The 25,102-nt window shown below is 39.6% G+C and overlaps 1 protein-coding gene across 3 annotated transcripts in view; it reads left to right on the top strand.

Annotated features, from left to right (window-relative positions):
• Positions 1–25,102, top strand: part of ADAMTS9 (ADAM metallopeptidase with thrombospondin type 1 motif 9) — a 162,397-nt gene that overhangs the window by 84,584 nt on the left and 52,711 nt on the right. For all 3 annotated transcript variants that reach the window (XM_005695759.3, XM_005695760.3, XM_013973544.2), the window contains 3 exons: positions 1,274–1,543; positions 6,211–6,372; positions 9,053–9,229. In XM_005695759.3, coding sequence (XP_005695816.1) covers positions 1,274–1,543; positions 6,211–6,372; positions 9,053–9,229 — 609 coding nt within the window. The remainder of the gene's footprint in view (positions 1–1,273; positions 1,544–6,210; positions 6,373–9,052; positions 9,230–25,102) is intronic.

Consider the following 25,102-nt stretch of genomic DNA (forward strand, 5'->3'; position numbering starts at 1 on the left):
CCTTGAACTTCAGTTTCTTCTGCTCTCAAAAGAGGCAAAAAAGAATAGCTTATAAGATTATAAGAATTGTTTGAGAGTCTGTCTGTCAAATGCTTAGAATGAAGAAGATGCTCAGTAAGTGGTAGCTAACCTCACTCTTGTGCACTGAGCTTCCAAACATACACACACAGATGTCTTTCACATCCATCAGTCTACTCACCAGGTATTTGTAAAACTTACTAAGAAAGGGCAGTGACTGACAAATAAGAAAGTCCTTGCCTTTATGAAGGTCATGACAGTGGCAATTCCAGTCAATGAGCAAATAATGATATAAATATATGATACAGCACCAGATACTGATAAGTACTAGAAAAAAGGTCAAGCACAGTGATGGTGGAGAGAAGGAGATGATGTGCTTTTAGACAAGGTAGTCAGAAAAGTCCCCACATTGCTCTGACCAGCGCTTGCATGAAGTGAAGCAGTGAGCCACATGGATATCTGTGTTGTGCAATGGAAAGTAGAGTGGCTGCAAAGACCCTGAGATTGGTGTGTTCTTGGCCTAGTCAAAAAACATCCATACGGTCACTGGGGCTGGAGTGTAGTGTATAGAGAATAAAAAGAGATGTGTCAAAAAGGTAGCCAGTGACCACATCATGAAGGGCCTACCAGGTCAAGGAAAGGACTTTGGACATGACTCACAGTGAATTAGGCAGTCACTAGATGAATAACATGATCTGAGTTTTGTTTGCAAGGGTCATGGTTTATGATATGGTTAACATATCTGTGGATAACAGACTTGGATTGTGGGTGAAGGCATCAAGATTACAAACAGGACCCCAGCTGAAAGGCCACTGCAGTAGTCCTGGCGGGGGAAGGTGGTGGCCTGGACCAGGGAGGCAATGGCAGAGATGATGGGAAGTGGCTGATTGGGGGTGTATTTTGAATATCCACAACAGGCATTCTCCATGAAATGGCCTTGTGGTGGGAAGAAAAGGGGAGAGACTGGGATGTGAAAAGTGAAAGTGTTAGTCACTCAGTCATGTCTGACTCTTTGTAACCCGATGGACTGCAGCCCTCCAGGCTCCTCTGTTCATGGGATTCTCCAGGCAAGAATACTGGAGTGGGTAGCCATTCCCTTCCCCAGGTGACCTTCCTGACCCAGGGATGAAAACCGGGTCTCCCACAGTGCAGGCAGATTCTTTACCATCTGAGCCTCCAGGATATATGCCAGGTTTTTGGCCTGAGCAACTGGCTGAATATCCTTTCTCTTTCCCTTTCTGAACATCCAATGTAGTGCTCCGTGACATGTGGGCAAGGTAGGACGACCCGGCAAGTGGTCTGTGTCAACTACAGTGACCACGTGATCGATCAAAGTGAGTGCGACCCAGATTATATCCCAGAAACTGACCAGGACTGTTCCATGTCACCATGCCCTCAGTGGACCCCAGACACAGACCTTTCTCAGAACCCTTTCCTGAATGAGGACTATCACCCCAGGAGCATCAGCCCTAGCCGCACCCACGTGCTCGGAGGAAATCAGTGGAGGACAGGCCCCTGGGGAGCGGTAAGTATTCCCTCAAGTCTTTCCCAAATTTGCCTTCTTCTCTTTCGCATGATATAGTGCTCAAAGAAAAGCAGACTAGAAACACCTCTGGAACATTTTTATCTCAGGAGGGATTGATGTGCATTTTTCATTTGTTGGGGTTAATTGTAGTCCCAGAAGAGGTGTCACTTGAGACAACTCTAAGCTACCTTAACCTCTAACCAGGTGGAGGAGGGGGTGTCACTGCTGGGTGACTTGATCAGGCGGCTTCCTAGAAGGTACTGTGAAGGCCATGATGATTGATCCTGGAGATGGCAGACGGCTCCTCCTTACCTGAAGGAAAATTCAAAGGGCAGAAGAACTTCTCTGAAAGGAAATTTTTAATGAAAGTCATTTTCCTTCTTGCTATTTTCCAGATGAGTGCAGTCTTAAAGTGGCACAATTGCTATGCCATTTGTAGTAGCGGATTAGGAGAGAAACACTCAGCTGGGTAAAAGCTGGGCTTAGAGGAAAAATACCATTGGTATTTTTAACTGCAAAGGTTAAAAATATTAAAATCTCTCATTTAATGGTTAATTGCAAAGGCTTTGAGAAAAGTTGCCTCTGTTTGATCCAAGGACTTACACTTTCCAATTTTGGGGTCTTCAGCTGGTCCTCTTTCCAATTTGAGCCTGTTTCATCAATCTCTAAAACAAAGTTAATGATAGTGGCGACTTTGCTGGGTTGTTGTAAAAATTAAATCAAGCAATGCAAATACTGTTTCACACTCTCCCTGCCATAGAGTGAAAATTAAATGTTGATGATTATTGTTACCATTATCTTTATCCTTTAAATTAGGAAGAACTTGACAAATAGTATTTAACATTCAAAGGAAAAATATGCTCTTAAAAGTTCTAGAAATTTTTACTGAACAGTTTTCCAAAAAATAATTATATTCTGGAATACTGGACATGTCTAAAGGAGCTACAGGAAGGGTAGGGCAGCAGGAGATCCTGGGGGAGGTTTGGGGAATTTGGTGTTTATTAATCTCTCATGAAGTCTTCTTTTTAATTGTTTATTATTTGTTTCTTTCTAGTACTGCTAACCGTGTTTAATTATTTCTGGACTAAAAAGCTTTAGAAGGAACCGGTTAGTTTTCCACCATAGTTATGTTTCAATGAACTAGGCTTACTTTCCTGTGATGTTGATGGGCCCTAAGGGTTTTTATACACTGCACCTCTTGATTGTAAGCAGAACATCTGCCCAGGACCTTCAACACCTCATTCTCCTCCCTTTCTTTCCACTTTGAAGCTTCTTTTGCCTAGGTTAGAAGAAATTTGGGTTCTATGAAATTAAAGAGTGATCAAGCGAGGTCATCACTGAGTGTCCCATGATTTTTCTAGTTGAAAAAATTCACAGCTCAAACATGTGTATTCTAATGATAAAATTAGAACTTAAAAATTGAAGGCTATTCTTATTTAGGACTACATTTGTGGATAATGCATTCCTTTAAGATTGAATGATTCTGCCCTTGGGCAGAGTTCCCAATTAAGGAGGATTAAGTAACCTTTTTGCAGCAATGGGCAATACCATTCTTCTCCTCATTGTGCCTGTTTTTTGTTTGGGGATTTTTTTTTTTTTTCTAAGTTAAGTGAGGCTGAAGGTGGATGATGAGATTTTTTCAGCTCTTGCTTGACGTGCCTGACTTACTCCCAAGAGTGTGTGGCATGCATATGCATCTCTTCGTGGTTTGGGATGTTTGATTCTTCCTGCCTGCAACAGCAGGAAAGGCAGCAGAGAATTATGAATGCTAGAGAATGGGAATCTAGCATTTTCAGTAGATTCTGGAATCAGAACTTCATTTTCCAGGATGTGTTTGTGTAAACTCAAACCTTCTATGAGATTTTCAGTGTTAGCGACTGGGGGTCTCTGGTTGCAAGCAAAAGAAAAGGAACTGGTTCTTTCAAGGGAAAGCAAAACTGTTCATTTAGCCCCAGCAGAGACTGAGCCCAGAGCATCTTCAGGGATCTCACTGGGGCTTGGTAAATTTTTTCTGCAAAGGGCCAGATAATATTTTCAGCCATATGGACCATACAGCCTCTGTTGCAACTAGCAGACTCTGCTGTCTTAGCACAAAAGCAGGCATAGACAAAATGTAAACAAGTGGACACGGCTGTGTTCCCATAAAGCTTTAGTTATAAATGCAGCTGGCAGGGTGGATTTGGCCCCGAGGCTGTGGTTTGCCAGTCTAGATGGAACAATATCTATAAGATCATTTCTTAAACCCTTTTCACTCTGAACCACGCCCAGGTTGCTCTGCTCAGGATTCAAATTCCCAGGAAAATCTGATTGGCTCAGCCAGTTCTACTTACTCCTTGATCAGGAAAGTGTAGAACTTCTTAAAAGATAGTCCCACTGGGACTTCCCTGGTAGTCCAGTGATTGAGACTCCGCACTTCCACTGCAGGGGCACAGGTTCGATCCCTGGTCAGGGAACTAAGATCCTGCATACAGCATGGCATGGCCCCCCAAAAATACAGTCCCACTAAGGTGAGGTCCATTGATGGATTTCTTAAAGGAAAATCCAGCCTGCCTGATATCAATGGGAAATACACGAGGCAGGTTAAAAAAAAACAGATATCCATCATCTCTTGCTTCCCTAATGGCCATTCTCTCTTGTTTTGTAGAGTGTGGATGATAGATACAGGGTTTGTTCAAAGGAATGTTTACCTAGGAAAATATGTTGTCTAAAAAGGGTAGGAAAATTGTTAACAAAAATAGTCCAGAGTGAAATTCTGCAACATGGGAATGGAATGAAGAATCCCTATTAATTTTTTTTAAAAAATGTGGCAAAATTGGACTTGGAGAAAGATCATGTACAATATTTCACCTGGATATGGGAGTATAAAGACCCTGGCTGACCCTGGGTTTAGACTGGTGCAGTGCGAGTTCTAGACTGTGCTGTGCAATTGCTTGGCCCCCAGCTGAGCTCTGTCTCTGGTCAGATTCTCTGTAGGAAGCTTTGGACTGGTCACTGGGCAGCCAATGCATTAAGTTGACCCTGGATCCGTTGTGCTTCCTTGCTCCACTCAGCCGTATTGAAGGGGGGATAGCCTGTGGTTTATGAAACTATTCCTTCCAGAAACTCTAATCATGTGACCATCACTGTGGAACCTACTAGGGATACAAGTATGATACTGAAGTTCTGAGGAGACATCATTTTATTGGGGACAATAACACAGGTGAGATTATTATCTCAGATGAATCAAGATTTTATTATCAAAGGAAAAATCCAAGGGCCAAAGTATATATTCCAGATCTCTTTATACTATTGAAGGTCCTTCCTAAGATTTCGAGTTCTTGGCCCCAAACAAAGCCAATTAAAATAATAGTTCTCTGTGTTTCTTATGTATTAAGTTGTTTAAAAGTAGAAAAGTATTTTTAAGTTTAGAGTAACTATAACAGAACCCTCAGAGAATAGGGGTGGGATTTTTTTAAATCAAAAATTTCCTAAATAATTGCTCAGACAGAATTAATAAATCTCTTTTCCTGCTCTGCATTTAAAAAATTAAGCTCAGTATATTTGAAAATCATTCATAATTTGACCAACATTGGCAGGGAAATTGAACTTAAGTCCAGTACAATAAGTAAATAACTTTTTCACATCTTTATATAGAAGGTGACCAGCAACTAGCAGTATTCACAGTTATTTTTAAATAACACTAGTTTGAGCTGGAGTTTGATAGCACATGTCAACCATTGGAACCTGGAACTCAAAACAATGTTGCAAATACAGTTTGAGACTTGATAAGTTGTGGGAATTCCACTGCTTAGAGGACTTGATGGTTTTTTTACTGGCAAACAGATTTTACAAGTTAAGGGTCAGAGTGAAGGAGACTGGCAAACACATTGGGTTTAAAAGATAAGGAAAAAATGGAAAGAGAAAAAAAACACTCAAGATGCAGATAAATAAGAGAGCTATGAGAAGCTTGTGTGGGAAATAAGCTGAAGGCCAAACATAATTCTGTGACAACTATGGGAGACATGGCTGGGCTCATGCACCTGAAGAGAAGTTGGTCAATATGGAATTCAAGTTCATTGGGGAATAAGAATAAAGAAGAAAAATAAGTCTCGCTACATTAGCTAGGTGAAGGGAGAGAAGGGAATGTTAGCTGCAAGGAAATGATATGTAAGTGACATTCCATGATGCTTTCCTTGGATACTTGAAGGAGTTAGTATAGAAGCTTAATTTCAACAACTGGCAATTTTTAAAGTGATTTGACCCCTGTGTTGAAAAGGAGGTTAAACGTTGGTTCTAAATAAGTGCTAGCAGTTTTGAAAAGAGAAAGAATTTCCCAGTAGACTGTGGTGTCAGTCAGTACGTCTGCACCTCTCAGAGTTGCAGAGGAGGAATCTGATCACTCTGGAAATCACAAGACATGATCACTCATTAGGCAGTTCCTAAACACCTACTGAGACCTAACATGCACAAGGGGAAGTGGTGTTTCTGCCCTCCAAATATTGCTAAGACCTGAACGTTAAGCAGCTCCATGGAAGGGAGATGCTCAGGATTGCATTCTGTCCATTGTGGACGACTTGAGAGTGGTTCTGCCACATTTGTCTCTGACCCTTCAGCCAGCTGCTTTCTGGGTCCTCGAGGTGGAGCCTGAGGTGGGGATTAACCTGCTGACCGATGTCTGCTGTGTTCAGTGTTCCAGTACCTGTGCTGGTGGGTCCCAGCGGCGTGTTGTTGTGTGTCAGGATGAGAATGGGTACACTGCCAACGACTGCGTGGAGAGAATCAAACCCGATGAGCACAGAGCCTGCGAATCTGGCCCTTGCCCTCAATGGGCTTATGGCAGCTGGGGAGAGGTGAGCACAAACTCCACTTATACATCCTTTGGGAAAAAGCAAATACCAAACAGTGCTGTTGTTCATAGTTTATTTGAAGGAAGAAGAACTGGCTCTAGTTAAAGCGTCTTGATTTCAGATTAACTAGGAGATCTATCTTAATTCTGGACTATTTTAAAAGTGCATTTATTACCATATAGAGATGGCTTGACTACATAGGAGAGATGTTAGGAAAGAATACAGATAATGCTAGTTTAAAATGTTAACCTCTGCTGATTAAAACATGGGTGCTTTTAAAGTGACTGGAAGTGTGTGTTAAATGAATCAATAGAAGTTTTGCCATCTTCATAATTTGGAGGTGTTTGTGGTGCACCATTGTTCTCATGGCATTGTGTCTCCCAATATTTCAAATTCGTAATGAACCAGCTATTGTTCATCAGGGATTAGGAGCTGTTATTCTTATCAGGGGTGATGCATTGTAATCATAGAAGTGAGTAATTAGCTGTATAGGCTCGAATAATGAAATTCTTCAGCTCTTAACCTTTTAAGAATTGCTTGCTATGAAAATAGAGACGCAGGGGTAGAGAACAAATGAATGGATACCAAGGGGAGTGGGGAGGAAGAATTGGGAGATTGGGATTGATGTGTATACACTACTGTGTAGAAAGAAGGTAGCTAATGAGGACCTGCTGTAGAGCGCAGGGAGCTCTACGCAGTGTTCCGTGATGACCTACACAGGAAGGAAATCGAAAAAGAGGGGATATATGTAAATGTGTAACTGATTCATCCCATTGTACAACAGAAACTAACACGAAAGCTACTGCTTTTATACTACTAATTGTAAGGCAGCTACATGCCAATAAAAATTAATAATAATAAAAAAAAGGATTGTCAGCTATGATTGATGAAAGGCCGTAGAATATTTGGAGCAGACAAAACTGGGCCCCCGTCCCAGCCCTGGCTCTTACAAGCTTTGTGGCTTTGACAAATAATATAACTTTGCCAAATATCTGTATTCTCATCTGTACATAAGAATAAATAATGGCACCCACTTCATAATATTCATGCCATTATATGAGATAGTGCACGTCAAAACCTAGCCCATAGCCTTCAATCATAGCTGCTATTATAATAATGATAATCAGTATTATTACTAGTAATAATAATTATCATTAGTATGACTGTATTATTGAATGAGTTTTAAGCCACTATCATGTGTAGGACTTAGATGTTTTTTGTTTTGTATTTAGTTAAAAAAGAATATATATTTCTACTCTGGAATCCACAGGGAGAGCACGTACTTAGAGTTTGTTGAGTTGTTCTGTCTTGACTATAAAATTTATAAAATAAAACACAAGGATTAACATCATGGAGGCCCCCTACGCCCACCAAGAGGGGAACAGAGACACATGAGATGGAAGGGCATGTTAGTCTACACCCCTGGCTAATCGAAGTCCCGTGTCCACGTTTCATGCTTTCATTCACGTAAAGCAGTCATAGGCACTCATAACAGAGTTTTGTTAACTTTTGTTGATAGTATGTCATTCTGGAGGGCTTTGCTGAAAGACCGGAAAGGGAAGTCAGGTTTGGAGACACATATATCATGGGTTTCCTGAAACTCCTCATAAAGCTCTATCCCATGGGGCCTGTGCGTAAGCTTCTGTAATTGGATTGAAGCCAGGAGAGTACACGCATTTGCTGGGATGCTGGCTGTCAGCACGGACCAGATCATTCCAAATTCCATGGGAGATCTGGCCTTGACACAGCAGGGGAACAGTCAGTGTTCCTGGATGTGAGCTCTGTGGTACTGTCCAAGAAATACAACTTGTTCCTGCCTCAGAAGCGTGGGTCCAGCCAACAGTCAGAACCATATCCAGCGTTCCCACCACACTGTTGACTCATCCTAGGGGAATGCCATCATTATCCTCAGATTCAGAGATAGCATAAAATATTTGGACGTCAGAAAGGTCTACGGAGACTGGAGTCACAGAATAGCCAAGAGGTTGGTGACAACTTCCTAGAGGTTGTCACCAGCTCGGTCATTATATCCTTGATTTAGTACTAAGTGGTTTTTAGATTTTTATGTGTTTCTTTGATTTTGGGTTTTGAATACCTGAAAGAAAAGGCTGTAATCTTATCCTGGACACCTGCTGCTGAATTGACCTTAATCAAGTTATGCTCCCTTAAGCTCAGTTGCCCCATATAATTATACTCTCCTGTTGATGAGATAATATTAGCATTTAGTACAGATGAAGAGCAAATGCTTAATAAACAATAGCTACCATGCAAGGGGGCTTCCCTGGTGGCTCAGATGGTAAAGAATCTGCCCACAGTATGGGAGACCCAGGTTCAAACCCTGGGTCGGGAAGATCCCTGGAGAAGGGAGTGGATGCCCACTCCAGTATTCTTGCCTGGGAAATCGCATGGACTGAAGAGCCTGACAGGCTACATACAGTCCATAGGATCACAAAGAGTCAGACACAACTGAGCAACTGACACACACACACACGCACATCATGAAAGGACAGGACTCCATTCTGCTGTATATATTACTTTTGGTAATTCAGCTTCATTCTCCTATAGGCTGATCTTGCCTGGTGCCATAATTTGTCTTGGCTAAAACATTTTTGTCACAGGGAAAGAAAATTTGCCACTGGCTGTTCAGACAGAATAACTGCAGCCTTCCCTTCTCTTCTTCCAGTGTACTAAGCTGTGTGGTGGAGGCTTGAGAACAAGGTTGGTGGTCTGTCAGAGGCCCAGCGGGGAACGATTTCCGGATCTGAGCTGTGAAATTCTTGACAAGCCTCCAGATCGAGAGCAATGTAACACACACGCTTGTCCTCAAGATGCTGCCTGGAGTGCTGGCCCTTGGAGTTCGGTACGGCCCTAACTATTCATGTTTGCTAACTAAAACTAACACTCCAATTCCAAGGTGCTCTGGGTCACTCCTTTGAGACAGATTGTCCTCCTCACAAGGGCATCCCTGGAACTGTACCATACACAGTCTCTTCTTTTCTTCATATTGACATGCAACAAAATTCATTTTTTTTAATGATATTGCCAAAGTGACTTTACAGGATATATGTACCTCATACAGGCCCTTTGCCAATGCCAAAAAGTAGCATCCTTTCCTAGAACTAGACTATATATGTTTGTGTTTGTGTGTGTGTGGTTTTTGTTTTTGTTTTTTTTTTTTCAAGAAACTCCATGCCATTTTTAAACTCCAAAGTGATTTAAGCAGACAACTCAGAAGCAGATACTCTTTCCTTTTCTGAGCTGGTGGTATTGACTTTGGCGGGAAGATACCTGCTTATTGAGGCCAAAGCAATTTTTGATTCAGTGACTATACTTTGCCTGTGTGACTCGGGTACAGCTCTCAACACAATCACCAAAAAGGCTGTGCCCATAAAATCAAGTGAAAATTCCAAAGACAAACAGTGGACTCAGTGACCTGATGCCATTCAAGGCATCTAAAATGTTCTCTCTTCTATCAAGACACAAAGCCCATTTGAGACCGGTTTTTCCTTTGGTCCTAGGCTTCCTTTGTCATCTGCTTTTAAACAACATTGTGAGACAGATTTGGCTCTATAAATACTATGCAAACTTCTGGGGCAAATCTTGGCAAACAGAAGGATCAGCTGTGTCAAAACAATACTGTGGCTAAATGGTGCCACAGGTAGGGAGCCATTAGGGTTGTTTCATGTAAATAGAGTAAATTTTCCTGTGAATGCATTAATTGCACTGAAGCTGAATTAATATTATGTGAATTCATATCCAAAAGCCTCTTTTTGTTCTATAGGGTTCTGAGAAAAAACCTTAACCATTCCTGAAAGCAGCTAAAGAGCAGATTAACTGATCTGACATGGCTACTAATCTGTTGACACTTCTAAGAGTCAAAGGTTTCAAGGCTGGAGGTTGTATCTATAAGTAGAATACTAGCTGCATAACTACTATACTCTGTGTTAAGTAAAAATCTAGAAGAATTAGCACATTATCTCAAGTAGTACTGTTTATCTGGGCTGTAAGGATTTTATTCAAGGGCAGTTCAGATGTACTGTTCACCAAGAGTATTTTGTCTGCAATATTGGCACTCTCCCTAAATGAACGTTTGGAAGAAGATCAGAAATAACCTTAGAATGTCAAGAACATCTTCTGACATTCAAGCTTCCCTAAGTCACCTGTCACATATTATTTTTCATGAAATTTTCCCTCTTGAGCCCATTATAGTTTCATCCTTTTCACTTAGCCAATACCAACGCCACACTGTAGTATATATCAAAATATATAGTAGCTCTCCAAAAAGTTGTGTTTCTTTAATATTCACCAGAAAACATCTCCTAACCCTCAGAATATGTGTGTATATATAATATATAATAATATATTATTATTATACATTATATATTGTATATAATATATATACAATATATTATATCATATATATATATATTTGTTACCATGGCATTCTCTTTCTTGAACACTTTCTAAACACAGTTTAATTTCTTTTCCACTGGATTGCCACCCTCTCCCATAGATACTTTAAGAGTTTAAATGCTCAAGTTTTAAAACATGATCTTCTAAATCATTTAACCAAAGATTTTAAGTTTTTCTTATTATAGTGCTTGTTCTTGGGGCTGCACATAGTTTTATGCAACACACAGTGAAAAGGAGAGAGAGATCCTAAATGCTCTGTAATGCACCAAAGCAAGTACATGGATTTTGAAAATGCTTTTGCTGCCTATATGATTTTAGCACTTCCTTTATAAAGTAAATGGGATTCCCTGGTGGCTCAGACGGTAAAGCGTCTGCCTGCAATGCAGGAGACCGGGTTCAATCCCCGGGTCGGGAAGATCCCCTGGAGAAGGAAATGGCACCCCACTCCAGTACTCTTGCCTAGAAAATTCCATGGATGGAGGAGCCTGGTGGGCTACAGTCCATGGGGTCGCAAAGAATCGGACACGACTGAGCGACTTCGCCTTTGCCTTTATAAAGTAATCATTATTCAGATATATATTCAAATGCCTCTGCAGCGTGGGAGCAAGACCGCTTTTACAAGGCTTTTCATGGTGATTTTTGAAAATCAACTAAATCAAAAGCGTTTTATTTAAATAGATCCATTTGTAATATATGACTTAAATTATGCAAGGGCAGCCTTTCAGATTCTTATGGTAGGATTTGTATTTTACTTGTATGTTGATTTTTATGGATGCTTTGGTACCATTTCTTAGTCATTCTAAATTGAAGCATACCTCAGTGAACTGTGTTGATAGCCATAAGCCACTTCTATGGTGCTTCATCATTGTAACTAACAGTGACATTAACAACAAAAAAAACTATATTGGAGGTGCTAACATGTTGCTTTCAAGAGAAAGCAAACTAGATTTATTAGAGACCAAGGGTAGGCATTAGTCCCCCTCTGGCCGAGTTGCTTTCTTTTCCCAAGTACCCCTACACAGGAGATAGTGTTGAGAAGCAACTACTGCTGTGTGAGTAGGTCTTTTCCAAGGTCGAAATAAAGATAGCCTAGTCTAACAATTGTTACTAAGGAGCAATATTTAGGAAAGAAACTCCAAATGGCTGTTAGCACAGTTTCCAGACTCTAAAATGAAGCTTCTGTGAATGTAGGGTTCAAGTACCCATTTTAAGGCTGTTAGTTCTGGCTCAAATCACCAGAAATTTAGAATCATGATTGTTGAAAACTTCTTCCCTAGATTTTGTCTTTTCTGTCCTGTTTTGAATGCATCCTTGCAGTCTGACTTGGCAATGTTTTGTTTTTGAAATAAGGTTCTTAACACTGATTTGCCTATTGCATGCACACATCCTGTGGCTGGCTAGAGGGATAAATTGGAAAGAGAGCTGTCAAACTATAGTGAGGAGTGGGTTAAAACTCTGTAGCATTCTAAAGTAAGCCACTTTGAGATAATGAAAGTTGAAAAGGTTGCTAATCTGTCCAAGATGGTCATCTAGCTTTCCTTTTTTGCATTGCCCCATTGGCACTAGTGGTAAACAACCTGTCTTTCAATGCAGGAGACATAAAAGACCTGGGTTCAATAATCCCTGGATCAGGAAGATCCCCTGGAGGAGGGCATGGCAACCCACTCCAGTATTCTTGCCTGGGAAATCCCATGGACAGAGGAGCCTGGTGGGCTACAGTCCATAGGATTGCAAAGAATCAGACCTGATTGAAGCCACTTACCACAGGTATATCTGTTTGCTGACTGCCTTGGAGTCCATGGTTCTCCTTAGGAGGAATTGCTTGTGTGAATTTTTTCCTGACAAACTTTCAAGTATTCTCTGAGCCTTGCTTTAGGTGCTTTGGAATAATGCCTGTCAACCCAAATAATGAGAATTTATGGGCTCACGAAGGAACTGTGCTTTTGTTTCTGCCTGGTCAATTTATGAATTTGTCTACCTCATTTTCATATGAAAGTTTGCAGCTTCTGTAGGTAGGTCGAGAAAATGTCTGACATCAGTGTTTTATCACCTCACTGCATCTATCTAGGAAAAATAAAAACCATACTTTCTGAGTACAATTTTAAGCAACCAAGCCTCGTGTTATCTGAATATTTTGAGCAGTACAGATTTCTATGTGTTTATATAATAAAGCATATTTATTTTTTCCATGTTATTTAATTTTATATACAATGTTTAAAAATCAGTGTTTATCAGCAGACTGTAAAGACAAATAGGCTGTGTGCTTAGAACTGCGTGTATATGTTTCCTTTGGTTTTAAAAAGACACTTTTTAATTTTGTAAATCTCTCCCAACCTGTACTATCTCTCTCCCAAATCTGAGTAAACATGTGGCAAGCTTTATGTAATTGGATAGTTTAAAATGTGTATTTTAAAGGGATACTTTAAAAAATATTTCTGAATTTGGAAATGATGCTTAGTGATATAAACAAAAATATAAGAGGCCTAACATTTTGTTGCTTTTTTTCTTTTCTTTTCTAATATTGTTGTCCTGATTCATTAAGTCTCAACTATGAAATATGTATGCTATTTATTGAATTTATAGATAATGATAAGGCATAGCCAGAAGTCAAAACAGGTAATTAGGAGAAATGGTTCTGAACATGTCAGAGGAGCCAGGTACAGGGAAAAGCTTACCCTAATGCACACCAATTTGATCATAACTTATTCTTTTTGTTCGGATAACTGTAAAAGACTTAGAACATTTGTCAATTTTGTGATTTGTTCACCTGTAATACGTATCAGAAGCATTTCTCATTAAAGAAAAATAAAGAAAACAACCATAAACTTGTGAGATTAAAGAGAACCTGTACTTTTCAAAATGTGGTAAATCATAAAGATGACCTCAGATCTCTACTGATTCCGCATTGCCCTGCTGAGCCTCCATTTTGTGCTGTAGTTTCTTATGGTATTTGAAGGGGAAAGACCAAAATAAGGAACTCCCTATATGCATTTGAGGACTTCCCTGGTGGCTCAGAGGGTTAAGTGACTGCCTTCAATGCAGGAGACCTGGTTTGATCCCTGGGTGGGGAAGATCCCCTGGAGAAGGAAATGGCAACCCACTCCAGTATTCTTGCCTGGAAAACCCCATGGATGGAGAAGCCTGATGGGCTACAGTCCATGGAGTCACAAAGAGTCGGACACGACTGAGTGACTTCACTTTCACTTTCACTTTATATGCATTTGAGGATTTTTTTTTTTTAAGGAGGTGCTGTATAAGATAACATCTCCAAATCAGAAGATGCTCACTAGCGTTGACTCAGTATTTATTATGTACCAAATCAGGCTAAGGTAATTGGTGTCACATTTAGCCCCCATGTGACCATGTTGAGAGAGGTGTTTTTATGAATCCATTTGAATGTGTGATAATCTATTGAGTACTTTAGTGATAAGAATTTTTTTATTACTTGCAGCCAGTAAGTAGAACACCAGGGATCTTTCCCAAAGTAGTGTCTCCCAGTGTCAGTATGCTTGACTATATTAATCCTATTTATTTTGGTAGAAAGAAACAGGTTATGTTCAGAGTGAATTTTTTTAAACTCCTGCTTATACTCAATAAAAGGATATTGCTGAAAATCACCCTCCATCTAAACTTAACATTTTTTAGCTAATATTGATGTCCATTTGACTCCATCAATAGAAAATCTGAATTTATAACTCTTATTGGTAAATTCCCATAACCAGCAGCTCTGAACACTTCCAATAACTGACTGTGTTTAGGGAATGGCAGAACATCTCTCACTTTTATTTTTGAAATATCTAACATTAATAGCCAAATTCAGATGATGATATAAAGATTTTGGCTACAAGGAATATCATATTAAATATGAATGCATTTTTTATAAAAACAAGGATCTTTTTACTAATGCAGATATATCTTAAACATTCTGCTAGTATCTTTTTTAAAAAGAAATAAACATTATTTGTCTCTATCAATATAGAGTATAGAAATAAGATAGTTTTTTAATGAAAACATTACAACATATGAAATTATAAAATTTATTTGAACTCAGAGTAGATTAAGACTCTATAAACCACTCATCTCACATGTACTTAAAAACCACAGAACGCACTGTCCTTGCATCTGTTTCATTGGAGATAAAACTTAACTGGACTTTTCTTTTTTTTTAGTATTTACAGTGATTGTATGCTTGTCAGAGATTCTGTTCCTGCTTTCTGACAGCTGATATTTCATGATTGCTTGACAGATTTCTGTTCTTACAGTTTTAAAAAGTCCAAAGGTGGGAATGGGGGCAAGGGTAGAGAGACATTAGACCCTGAGGAGTGTAGCTCCTCCCCCTGACTCAGGTCAGGGAGTTTGCCCTCCTGGAATGGACACAAATGGAAACTTTGGAATGTGGAGTGGGAGGTAGAGGCTGAGTCCAAGTCTAATTGGCTGGGAGGGAATCCTGATTATTAAACGTGGTTGAGGAAGATTTATTTTATGAGGAGGGAGTAAAAGACTCCAGGTCATTCCTTCAAAAAAGAAGTCATTAATTTTTCAGCTAATACTTTTTATTTGCCTACTGTGGGGCTAGTCTCTTCTGGGATGCGGAGGATATAGCAGTGCACAATCAGAGCTATTAATTCTACTGGGAAGAGAGAAAATTCGGTATTAAATAAAGTTTAACATGTAAAGAACTGACAATTTTTTCCTGACAGCCTCACTACAACCATAAAAATAAAAGTTGCTATTAGGATATGTGTGTGTGTGTGTGTGTGTGTGCGTGTGTATCTTCATGGTTGCTAATGATCTTTGTTCAATAAATATAAATTATTGATCTTGTCTTTCTTTTTCAATGTGCAATCACCCAGTAAATTTTCAGTGATAAATGCTCACTTGCTGATGGCATGGAACATTTAAAAACCTTTTGTCAGGAAGTATGTTTCTGTTCATCTTTTCATTAGAACCCAGACATGAGTTCAGGGGTCTAAGACTCAGGATAATTAGAGGGCCTGGCCTTCTGCCTCTCCCTGCAGGGGCCCATGAGCCTCCACACCCACATGGGAAGTTGGGGCTGAGGGTACATTCCCCCCTTTGTACCAATAAAAAGATCTGAAATGTGTGGGTTGCCATACTGCCATCTTCGCTCCTTGCTGTTGTTGTTTGCTCTAAAGTGGGATTGTTTTCATGGATCATTTTAATCACTACAAGACCCCTTTCCAGAAATGTATAAAGTAGAGCATTCATTGGCAGCCAAGAAAGGAGCAGGAAGTAGTATGGAAAACAATCAGTATAGGCTGAACCTACAAAGTCACCATTCTTAGTGAGGCCTGCATCCCCTTGCTCTTATTAGAATGAAGTTATGCACTGGCCAAAACAGTCCAATAACTATGATGATGGATACGTTCTCTTTCCAAATATTCTCTCTTCCATATTGCTTTCCAGTATGAAAGCTACTAGCCACAAGTGGCTAATATTAAGCACTTATTATGTGGCCAAGTACAATAGGGATAACGCATTTTTAAATTATGTGTAACTTAATTATTCTAAATATACACAGCACCTGTGACTTGTGTCTACTGTATTAGACAGGGCAACCTTGGGCAATTAGCAGTTAATATTCAGTTTGTCAAGGGGTAAGTAAACTTATACAAATAAATTGGGGAGAAAAACCCTGTGTCAGCATGTAATGGATCCCTGTGTAGGATGTCTTTGCATCTAGTGAGTACCATCCGCTTGTCCTTCTTCTGTTTTACACCTTTGGTTGAAAACACTTCAGTGGTTGTTCCCTGACAGCTGAGCATTGAGAAAATAGGACAGTGAAAAGAGAGGCTTTTAGAATCAGCCGTCTTCAGAATAGTAACTCCAGGGCCTCCATGTAAAAGCAGCTGTTAAAACAAACTCTCCTCTTGTGCACCTCATAGTTCAAGTTCATCGTGGCAGTAAGTTCAGTTAAGGAGAAAGAATGTTTATGTGTTCTATGGGTCAAAAGGGCAAGGTTTGATTGGTGTTTTTAGGAGAAGGCAAAAACGGACAACACCAGGTAGCCACCTTGTAGAAGCTTGAATTCCAAGAGATCATGCTGTCTTTGAGAAGTTTCAGGAAGGCAGCTTTCACATTCAGTGATCCCTGTAGGTAGAGGTTGAGCAGATTAGATTGATAGAGCTTTTTCAAAGACACTTTAGAAGAATAAGAGCTGAACCAAATGTCTCCTCCATCACTGTAATTGCCATCATTTACCTTCACTTCCCCAATGTTAAGAAAACATTATAGTTTGTTTCATGTTTATATCCCATATTGATGCCCCCAGAAATTAAAATGTATGTAGCAACATTGGTTCTTTTCTAGTGATCAGATAGAGTTGTGGGTTTGTTGGGGTTTTTTTTCCCCTTTAGGGCAACATCTGAAGTAAATGATAAACAATAAATGTTCAGGTGGTCTGTATTTTTAAAAGCTGTTTTTAATTTATTATCCTCACACTTGGGTTGTCTCTGTACTAAATTGGGAAGTAAGTAAAAATAACTCTCTTCAGCCACCTTTTTCTGATGTATTTCAGAAAGTAGTGGAATGGATTGTTTCAGTTATCCACAAAAGAGCTAATTTCCCCTTATTTAGTTTTGAACGATGCATTTCCTCCCGTAATTATTGTGATGGTTTTGACTTTTTATTATCACAATAACTTATCACTTACATATTCTACTAGGAGTTATGCAAAGCAATTCACTCCTATTATCAGATTTAATCTCTTCTACTTAATGAGCTTAGTACCATCGGAGAAGTTACCTAGTTGGTACTAGGTCAATCTGGCTGAATGAGGATTTGAACCTATTAGTAACCAAGATGTAATCCCCTTATCTTACTCTTTAGTTGGTGAAGTGGTGAAAAGCTGTGGGAAGAGGTTATCTACAATTTAAGATTTTCTATTTTTCCATGGGGTAGCTACTTGAAACATTCTGGAATTATTGAGCCATTTACAGAGTTTGCTCAGAGCTCTAAAGGGATGAATATGAGAAAATTATTTCTCTTAAATGTAAGCCAGGTGAAGAGCAAGACTGGGGCCCTCTAGAAGATTTGGAGGGAAAAAAAAAAAAGCATCCAGTATTTATTAAGGACACATTAAGGGATGTTTCTGACATTTTAGTAAGCAAGTTCAGTTCAGTTCAGTCGTTCAGTTGTGTCCGACTCTTTGCGACCCCATGAATCACAGCATGTCAGGCCTCCCTGTCCATCACCATCTCCCGGAGTTCACTCAGACTCACGTCCATCGAGTCAGTGATGCCATCCAGCCATCTCATCCTGGGTCGTCCCCTTCTCCTCCTGCCCCCAATCTGTCCCAGCATCAGAGTCTTTTCCAGTGAGTCAACTCTTCGCACGAGGTGTCCAAAGTACTGGAGCTTCAGCTTTACCATCATTCCTTCCAAACAAATCCCAGGGTTGATCTCCTTCTAGAATAACTTGAGGTAAATAATCTGTTTTTTCTTTCAGTAGATATATAGATGATTGGGATGATAGGTCTCAGGCAAGCCAATTAGAGGTGATTAGGTTAATTGTAGAAAGTGATATGCTATTTTATTACAAGTGAATTATGAAAAATAGTGTAATTTAAAAAAAAATTTAGTTTTCCTTTTTAACTCATTTTTTATTGGAATGTGGCCAGTAAACGGACAATGTTGTGATAATTTCAGGTTGAACAGTTAAGGGACTCAGCCAAAAATATATATGTATCCGTTTTCCTGCCAAACTCCCCTCTCATCCAGGCTACAACATAACGCTGAGCAGAGTTCCATAAACTACACAGTAGGTCCTTGTTGGTTATCCATTTTAAATATAGCAAAGTGTACACGTCCATCTCCCTAACTATCCTTCCCTCCCAACCTTCCCACCCCTGGCAACCATAAGCTCCTTCATTCTTGAAGTCTGTGAATCTGTTCCTGTTTTGTAAACTAAGTTCATTTGTATTATTTTTTTTTTTCAGATTCTACATATAAGGGATGTCATAGGTAAAAAGTGATCTCACACTAGTAACTCTCTGCTTGAAATGATACATATTAAATGTATTGAGTTATCTTCCAAACTCTTGAGCTAAAACTAAGCTACAGGAGTTGAACTCTTCTGTTGATGCCAAGTTTTACTCTTTAAAACTGGTAGGACAGACAACCACTGTGAGTTCCGTCCTTACATTCACTTTGTTCTTCATTCCTCCTTCTCCCAATCACTGATGCATCCCTCCATCCAAGTGGAAAGTGCATGTGAGGACATGGTTATGGTTTGGGAGCTGTGTAAGATGAAATGAGGGAAAAGATGATATAAAAAATTAACTGGAAAAGGGAAGAAATATAGACATAGCCACCACATTTCAAGTGAAATTCTCTTTAAATCATTTATTGAATTGCCCCAAACCTTAATTTCTTTTGGGCTATAGAGGCCCACTGTTCAAGCTTGGTGCCTTATGCAAAGTAGGCAGACTATCAATAATATCGAAATGAATGAATGAATGAGAAAATCCTAGTTACTCGGGAACTGAAATGATTATTGCACTGGGCAAAACTATGGAAATAAAAAGCTAACATGTAGGAGGGAATCATAAAAAAAAAATGTATAGGTTTAGATGGTGGTGATGTATCAGTAGTGATTTCCTGACTTGGGGAGTTGTATTTATGTGGAAAGTGTCCTTGATTTGGGAAAATTGGACTTTTGGAGATGATGAGACACTATGTGGATTTTCCAGGAAAAGACAAAATATAATGGCATATATATATGTATGTATGGAGGAGGATGGAGGGAGTAAAGGTGGTGAAATGTTGGTAGTTAGGGAATTTAGATAAGGGGAGAGGGAGTTCTTTGTGATATTCTTACCATTTTTCTTTAAGTTTGAAAATTTTCAGAGTAAGTTATTTTTTAAAAGTTCTTAAACATAAATATATTCAGAGTGTGTATTATACTTCACAAGGAAGCAGAGAGTGTAGGTCTGGATTTATTTCGGAGCTTTAAAAAGTCTGACACATTTTAGGAAGCTGTTTTTAATCTCAGATTTGCACTGTAACATCATAATAAAAGTGGGTGCTCCAGTCTGAGCCTAGCATAAAGAGCATCTTTCGTAGTTTTTCATTGGTTTTTTCCCATGAGCTTCTTCCTCTGCCCTCTCTTCCCTTCCTCCGTCCACCCCTCCCACCCAGGCAGCTAAAATGAAAAGGCCTCTGGGAATGGTGTGGTTTGTTGCTCCCCTTTTCCCAGGGAAATCCAGACTTTCACTACCAGGCTTGCTAGTAAATTCCAGTAAATACTTGAATAAATACAGACTCCCCATTTTTATCTATTGCTTCATAGCCAAAACCCAGATTCCTTGAAAACTAAAGAAATTTTTGAAAAATCAGTGCTGTTTTCCTTCTGCCTCATAAAAAGCCCTCACCCAGCCAACTCACCTCTTCCTCCATTGCAGTTTGCCCGTTCTTAGTGAAATTGTGACTTCCTTCTCCTTGGTTGTCTCTTAGTCAGATCTGAAATGTCCGGGAACCCCTGAGCAGTGGCAGGTCACGGCTGCGAGGACAGGGAAGAATGCTTTCCAGCAGAGCCTGCTTGTTTCACTGTAGCTGTAATCTTCACTGCTATGCATAGAAATTGATTTTACGTTGTACATGTCACATTTCTAAGACCAGGGATTCCAAACCCTTTCAACCTAGGATCTTGACCTTGTTAAACTGATGTTCAGTGGGTCCTTTGCCACTCTCATCCCCAAAAAGCACAAAAACAAAAACAAAAAAAAACAGCCCTCTGTGTTCCCTACCCCCACCAAGTCAGTTAAACTCAGTTCGGTTTTGAGAGCTTTCTAAAGGACTTTCTGAAAACCATGAGATAATTCCGTGGTTCTCTAAAAATCAGGGTTGATTTTTATCTACTAGTGGACATTCGACAATATCTGGAGACATAATTGGTTGTTACATATGGGTTTGGGGAGTATTATTGGCATCTGGTTAAGCACAGCCAGGGCTGTTGTCAAGCATCCAACAGCATGGCTCCCAGAGGATAGGGAGGACTCATGATCAGAAGTCATGACTGAAGTCACAGTTGCAAACCCCATAGAAATGACGCTGGTTAGCTATCAGAACATACTTCTCTTGAGAGTCGAATTTTCCATCAAGTAGGATATGGGATCCTAGGAACCTAGCCAGGTCAAAGATTTTCAAGAATAAACTAAAAATAGAAGGGTTCCAAAGTTGTCTCAAGAGACTATGAATTTGCAAACCAACAGGCAGTGTCACTCAGTCTTTTTTGGAGCCAAGAGGGGAAGTTGTGATGTGTACAGATGTGCCCAGTGTGTTCTGTAGACATTCTGCATGGCAGCTTTGGTGGGGGCTACCAACTTTGGATAGAAAGTCATCAGTGAGGGTGAGAATTGCTTAAGAAAACAAGGTTACTCCAACATTCCAACATGCTCCTACATTTGGGCTGTATAAACTGATAGCACTCATAGTATAGAGGTGGATGGATGGATGGATAGATGGATAGAGGTAGATCCAGAGATATATAGATACAGATTCCTTTGCATTTTATGTTTCAAACAAACAGCACTTCCCTCATTCATGGTAGAATCTGCATATGTGTAATGGTTCACCTCTATTTAAGAGTTGGTTTCAGAACTGAATATTTAGGAGTTTGGGACAGGAGGTTCTCTTATAAAAGCATATTTAATCCTAGTGAGCATTTTATCTTGGAAATAGGAGACTAGTTTCTGACTAGAAACTGAGACAGTGGTGCAGAAACTGTCCCATGACTTGCATATAGGTCCGAAGCAGGGTTTCCCAGCCTTGGCACTATGATGTTTGGGACCAGATACTTCTTTGTTGTTCTGGATATCATAGGATGTTTGGCCGCATCCCTAGCTTCTACCCACTAGATGCCAGTAGCATATCCTCTTAGTTGTGTTAACAGTGTCTTCAGACATTGGCATATGTCCCCTGGGAGCAATATTATCTTTGTCTCATGGTTCTGTGAGTTTCTTACAGCAGAACTTTCCATATTCTCATGGGCATTAAGTAGGCATAGTAAATTATTATGTTGCAGAGATCACTAGATTTTCACAGTTGTTTTCCCACCAGTTGTTTTTTTAACCTATCAGAAGAAACCATGATCAGCTTTTTCAGATGTGTACGGTTAACCTGGCTTTTCAGTACGTGAACTTATGGGGGAAAAAGTTTCTAAAGTTGTACCCCTTCATACCTCTCCTTTTCCACCTTTCAAATCTTTTCTGCTTTAACAGATGGTAGTTCTATGTATTTACCAGCTTCAGACCCCCATGCCACACAGACACACGTATTTATGATCAAAATGGCAAACGGAACTCCAAGATCTGTGGGACAGAGAACATTTTAGATGATCCATCTCCTGGCCCTAGAAAGAAAATCAATCTCAATTCTTCTTCTTCAAAAAGGTCACTAATGATGGCAATAAACTACTAGTAGTGACTCCAGGTCTTTGAGACCAGACAAGAAATCCATCAGTAGAGGAAAGGCAAACAAAATGAACCCAAGACACTGTCATCAGCCTCAGAAGTTTTATGGTAGGACCCAAACTTTAATGAAATATTGGATTCTTCCCACAATATTTAACCTTTATTGGATGAAAGAGCAGAAATTTTTATAAAAAGAAAGACACACATTGGAGCTCAGTGTAGAAGAGACCTTGGTTCTCCATAGGACAAATGGGTGTCACTTTCCAGAAATAATTGGAGCTTTAAATTACCAATGGGCTAACTATGCCAAAAGCTCTTTGAAATTAGAAATAGAGTTTTGCCTTTTACCCAATTAAAACCTCAGTCCTCTGAATAAATGGGTTTCTCTACCTCCTAATCACCAACTGATGACCAGTGGTCTTATGTACCTTGATGTGGCATGTAAAAGTGCCCATCTGCAGTAGGCCAGATGGATTTTACCATCAGTGGAGAAAGAATAACAAGAGGCCCACATTTACTGAGCAACTTCTTTGAGCAAAGCTTTGGGCCTGGTGCTTTGTAAGAGTTATTGCTAATCCTCATAGAATCCTTGCAGAATGGTCCGTATTGTATCCATTAGGCAGGTATGAAAACTGAGCTCCAGGCAGGCTAAGTAAAATGTACCAGCATCATACAATCAGTAATTCTTGGATCTAGACCCAACTGACTCCCAGGTTTAATGCTTTCCCTCTCTTTCTCTGGAAGGGCTTTCAGAACTTCTATAAATACTCATTTTGATTTGTGACACCTGCAAAAATAGGCTCTTAACCTAGTGGAAATCTGTTTAGCTTTCTTCTACTTTTTAAAAGCCATTGAAGCTGAGTCTTTGGGGTCTGAATTTTTGAATAGATCCTTTTAACACTTCAGTTACTTTTGAACGGTTTTCAAAAGAACTCAGCAATTGAGTTTAGTCATCGAACACTTTCAGACCAGAGCTCTGAAAAAAAGTTGTATTTCCTCTGGACATTTACAGCATGCTAGAACAGTGTGAATTAATACATCTGTAGGGAGATATCTGCTGAACTAAGAAAAGTAGATCCTTCTGGATGAGGCCTAATACGATTATTTGGGTATTAACTACTTCACTTAGTAGGGAGGCTTCTGATGGCTAGCCTGTAGAGACTATACAGAAGAGTGGCAATGATTTAATTCTATCAGGTTCAATCTTCAGTTAAAATCTCAAGCTTGATGTTGGTTTTGTAATCCTGAATACCCTCTACTTTGAGAGCATTTTTCTAAATGAAAGGGAACTAGAAAAATCAGACTCAAACCTAGACGCATTATTTTGGAACAGTGTAAGTCTTTAGGATTTTTGTTTGATTGGTTCGTTGGTTTTTGGGTTTGTTGTTTGTTTTGGGGGTATATTTTATTTGCCTTTTTGTTTGTTGTTTTGGGGTGGTTGGTCATTTTTGCTTAATGATGTTTCTAGCCAGAATGGAGATAGACAATACCTGGCCCATATAGAACCCATTCTCACCCATTACCTTTCTTTTTAGTCTACTTTCAGTCTATATATCTACATTTTTTTCCACCTGGCAAAAGTGTTGATCTAAAGTGACACCTTTGGGGAGGAAAAAAGCATTCTGTGACCCTAATAGTATATGGCAGTCTTAGTGGCTATGAGCCAAGCTTTCAGTGTTAGTCTTGCCCGTGCAGAACCCAGGATTCTGCTACTTGCTATCTGTTATCTTACATCACGTTCTCAGATAACCTTCCTCTTAGATGTCCCCTGTGCAGTATTTAGTCCTGTAACTATGCATTAAATATTAAACCACAAGTGTGCTTAGCCAGTTTTGGAGTGAATAGACACAGAAGATAGGAGCAAGCAATTGTTATTTATTTGAGCCTTACCAGTGAACTAAGCATTGTGTCGAGTGTTTGCTTCACCCATAAAAATTCTTGTGAGATAAGTGATTCTAGCCTCTATTAGATACTATTCATTCATGCATGCATTTGTATGTTCCCTAAGTATTCAGGTGTTTTCTATAAACTAGGCACTGCTCTGAGCACTAGGGAGATAACAGTGAACAGAACAGACAGAAATCCTTGAGCTCATCAAGTTTACATTCTAGTGGGGAGGGGGAATAATGCATAAGTCACAAACAAAAGAGGTGAAATATATATTGTGAAGGAACATGAACGGTGCCATGGATAAAAATAAATTAAAGAAGAGAGACAATAGCATGTAAGAGGAGATGGGAAGATGGGAACTGTAATTTTTAAGGTCAGACAATTATCCTGTAAAAGGTAACAACTGAACAGAGATCTGGGAAAACAGAAAAGTTAGCTTTGTGGATCCTCAGGAGAAGAATGTTACAGCAGAATGGTATTTCAGGTGAAGACCTAGAGTATGCCAGGTATATCTTGACAATTGCAAGGCAAATGCGGCTGAAATAAAGGGTGGTAGGATGTGAAATTAGAGATGAAATTGATGGAGGGGAACATGAACGTTCTTCATGGTAGAGGGAGAGAACAAGACCACTAGAGGAATTTTTGCTTACATTTGCTGAAGTAGGAAGCTATTGGGGAAAGGGAGAGTTGAGTAGAAATGTGGATTTGTTTAAAAGAATGAGCCTGGCTTTTGAATTTAGGGGAAGCTACAGGAGGAACAAAGATAGAAGCAGGGAGAACATTAAAAAGCCATTGAAGTAACTCCAATGAGAGTGTTCAGTAGAAGTCATGAGAAGTGGTAGGATTCTGACATTTTAAAGGTAATGCTGAAGAATTTGGTCCAAGTTTAGATGTGGGAAACGAGAGAAAGAAAGGAGTTGGAATGACTCCAGCCAAATTTTGTGCACTGACTAAGTGGATGAATAGTTCCCATTGATTGAAATGGAGAAGCTAATCCGA

The sequence above is a fragment of the Capra hircus genome, chromosome 22, assembly GCF_001704415.2.
Source record: "Capra hircus breed San Clemente chromosome 22, ASM170441v1, whole genome shotgun sequence".
Taxonomy (NCBI): Eukaryota; Metazoa; Chordata; class Mammalia; order Artiodactyla; family Bovidae; genus Capra; species Capra hircus.